The sequence below is a fragment of the Eimeria mitis genome, genomic scaffold, assembly GCF_000499745.2.
Source record: "Eimeria mitis Houghton genomic scaffold, Emh_scaff1976, whole genome shotgun sequence".
NCBI classification, from domain to species: Eukaryota; Apicomplexa; class Conoidasida; order Eucoccidiorida; family Eimeriidae; genus Eimeria; species Eimeria mitis.
Window position 1 is genome coordinate 5,727 of NW_013570300.1, and position 3,232 is coordinate 8,958.

The 3,232-nt window shown below is 56.1% G+C and overlaps 3 protein-coding genes across 3 annotated transcripts in view; all 3 read right to left on the reverse strand.

Moving 5' to 3' along the window:
* EMH_0046710 (uncharacterized protein) overlaps positions 1 to 171 on the reverse strand; it is a gene marked incomplete at both ends in the record, with an annotated part of 2,236 nt that extends 2,065 nt beyond the window's left edge. Inside the window, one exon of the mRNA XM_013496196.1 lies at positions 1 to 171. Within this exon, the coding sequence (XP_013351650.1) occupies positions 1 to 171 (171 nt within the window).
* A 31-nt stretch (positions 172 to 202) lies between these two features.
* Positions 203 to 754, reverse strand: EMH_0046720 (uncharacterized protein; the record flags this gene model as incomplete). Its single annotated transcript, XM_013496197.1, is given in 2 exon segments — positions 203 to 276; positions 280 to 754. Coding segments are annotated over 2 exon segments (549 nt in total).
* Positions 755 to 2,335: 1,581 nt separating this feature from the next.
* Positions 2,336 to 3,052, reverse strand: EMH_0046730 (PAN domain-containing protein, putative; the record flags this gene model as incomplete). The annotated part of the gene is made up of 2 exons (XM_013496198.1): positions 2,336 to 2,523; positions 2,794 to 3,052. 2 exons carry the CDS (start codon positions 3,050 to 3,052, stop codon positions 2,336 to 2,338), a joined length of 447 nt encoding a protein of 148 aa, XP_013351652.1.
* Between the last annotated feature and the right edge of the window lie 180 nt (positions 3,053 to 3,232).

Sequence of the window (3,232 nt, forward strand, 5' to 3'; positions counted from 1 at the left end):
CTGCTGCTGCTGCTGCTGGTGTTTGTTAGGTGGTTGGGGTTCTTTTGACTCTATCTCTATGGCTGGCTTCTGCGGCAGGGGACAGCCGATGCTCTGCAGGCGCAGCAGCAGCAGCAGCAGCAGCAGCAGCAAGGCAGTTGTCTCCTTTTCTGTTGATGGATACGGAGACATTCAACTCTCAGCGCTGCAGCAAAGTGAGATCTCATGTTGCTGCTGCTGCTGTTGCTGCTGCTGCTGCTGCTGTTGCTGCTGTTGCTGCTGTTGCTGCTGTTGCTGCTNCTGCTGCTGCTGTTGCTGCTGCTGCTGCTGCTGTTGCTGCTGTTGCTGCTGTTGCTGCTGTTGCTGCTGCAGCTGCTGTCCTTGTCCTAGCATCGACATAGCATCGGTTGCTGCTGCAGCTTGCTGCTGCAGCTTGCTGCTGCTGTTGCTGCTGCAGTTTGCTGCTGCTGTTGCTGCTGCAGTTTCCTGCTGCAACTTGCTGCTGCAGCTTGCTGCTGCAGTTTGCTGCTGCTGTTGCTGCTGCAGTTGCTGCTGCAGTTTGCTGCCTCCTGTCTCTTTCTAACGACATGTTGCTGCAGCTTGCTGCTGCTTGTTGTCTCCTTTTGTGCTGCAGCATTTGCATATGTTGGTGGTGCTGATCTCGAGGAGACAGAAGAGGGCCTGGAGGGGTCGTGGTTAGGGTTTCTGTTGGGGGCTTCTGCTGCTGCGCTGCTGCTGCTGCTGGCGTATCTACGCAAGAGGAAGCTGTCTTCATTCTTTAAGGAGAAACTGGGTCCTGTAGCAGCAGCANAGCAGCAGCAAGGACTGCAGACACCCGGGCACGTGCAGCTCTTGCTGCTGCTCCAGGGTTTGCTGCTGCTGCACCCAAGATTGCTGCTGCTGCAGTTAAAGCTGCTGCTGCTGCACTTCGCTCTGCTGCTGCTGCTGCTGCCAATGCTGCTGCTGCTGCACTCAAGGATCCTGCTGCTGCAGGGCAGTGGCTGTACACCGCAGGGGTGCGGCTTGCAGCTCGTGTGGGTCTCCTCTCTCGCAGCAGCAGCAGCAGCAGCAGCAGCAGCAGCAAAGGCTCATCAAGCAGCAAGAGAACTCTTCTTAGCAACATCGACCCCAGCAGCAGCAGCAGCAGCAGCAGCAGCAGTAGCTGCAGCAGCAGTGGCAGCAGCAGCAGAAGGGGCAGCATAGATAGCTTAAGTGACAGCAGCAGCTGGAGGCTGCTGCAGCATAGCCAAGCAAAAATTAAATCAAAGACAAGCAAGAAGGCCAAGTAGCCTCTTCCTATTGCTGCAGCAGCAGCAGCAGCAGCTGCTGCTGCTGCTGCAGCACCTGCTGCTGCACCTGCTGCAGCATCTGCTGCGGCAGCATACTTGTGCAGTAGAGTCGTAGGAGTAATAGTAGCAGCAGCAGCAGCAGCAGCAGCAGCAGCAGCAGCAGCTGCTGCTGCTGCTGCTGATGCTGCTGCTGCTAGTCAATGACAATTCTGAAGGACAACTCCAGGGCTCATCTGCCCCGTGTCTTAGCTTAAGGGGTTCTCCTCTATTCTTGCTTTTTGCTGCTGTTGCTGCTGCTGCTGCTGCTGCTGCTGCTGCAGTGCTCATGTGTTGCTGCTCATTCTGCTGCTGCTGTCACTTCTAGTCAGTCGTGCTGCTGCTGCTACACCGGCTGCTGCTGCTAGTTCTGCTGCTGCTGCTGACAGCAGCAGCAGCAGCAGCAGCACCTGCACTGTACTTAGGGAGGGACGAGCACCGCGCTGCTCTTAGCGCCATATATGCGAGTCTGCTGCTGTTGCTGCTGCTGCTGCAGCTCCTGTTGCTGCAGCAGCAGCAACAGAAGCTCATGCTGCTGCTGCTGCAGCAGCAAGAGCAGCATGAGCAGCAGTTGCAAGAGTTTGCCTTTAGCTGCCTTGTCAGTGCCGTTGCTGCTGCTGCAGCTTGCTTGTTGCTGCTGCTGCTTTTGTAGCTGCTGCCGCAGCTTGCCTGTAGCTGTTGTTGCTCTTGCTGCTGCTGTTGCTGCTGCTGCTGCTGCTGCTCTCTGCCTTGAATCTGCTTGCCTGCTAGCTACTAGCTGCTACCTGCTCCTGCTGCTTCTGCTGCTGCTGCTGCTGCTGCTGCTGAATGCTTGCAACTGTGTGCATGCTTAGTTTTGGGTGTCCCCTGCAGCAGCAGCAGCAGCAGCAGCAGCAGCAGCAGCAGGTGCTCTCTCCCCTCCCCGGGTAGTGAAGGTGGTCTCTAGGGTTTAGGGTTTAGGGTTTAGGGTTTAGGGTTTGCGGTGTGTCATGCAAAATATATTAAAGTTTTGAGTTGTTGGCCTTGTGGGCCCCGCCGGAGCGAAAGAACTATTATATATAAGAACAGCAAAAAGGAGACAGTTTGTGTTCACTGTCTCCTCTGTTGCTGCTGCCTGAGGCTTGCTGCTGCTGCTGCTGCTGCTGCTGCTGTAGTTGCTGCAGTTGCTGCAGTTGCTGCTGTTGCTGCAGCACGAGAGACAGCTGCTGCAAGAAGCAGCAGTCCCCTATGTGTCTCCAAACTGCAGCACGAGACAGCAGCAGATACAGCAGAGACCTAATCTATCAAAAGGAGACAGTTGACGCTCCCCCTATATATCTCTTCCTCCTCCTCCTCCTCCTCTTCCTTCTCCTTCTCCTGCTGCTGCTGCTGCTACTGCTACTGCTACTGCTGCTGCTGCTGCTGCTGCTGCTGCTGCTGCTGCTGCNCTGCTGCTGCTACTGCTACTGCTACTGCTGCTGCTGCTGCTGCTGCTGCTGCTGCTGCTGCTGCTGCTGCAGGGTTTATGCACCGTGGTCAGTGAGGGGTCCCTCTCCATCGACCTCAGGCTCTAGGGGTTCTAGGGGGTCTCCATCCTCTTCTCTGTCTTCCTCAGCATCCTCCTCTGGTTCCTCTTTGTCTCCTTCTTCTGCTGCTGCAGCATCTGGGGCCCCAGAGACAAACCCATCAGCATCCTCAAGAGAGCTGCATGCAGTGAAAAGGAGACAGTTTTTTGTTGCTGCATGAAAGCTCCAGCATTGACCTGGCTCTGCTCTTGCTGCACACTCCATTGCTGTTGTTGGGTCTGTCTCCTCATCGTCTCCTTTTGCTGCTGCTGCTGCTGCTGCTGCTGCTGCTGTGCTGCTGCTGCTGCTTGCTGCTTCTGCTGCTGGGAATTGAGCCACTGGAGAACCGCTGTACTTCTGGCCCAGCTTAAACTCCCCTGAACAACCCCACCAAAACAACACCCT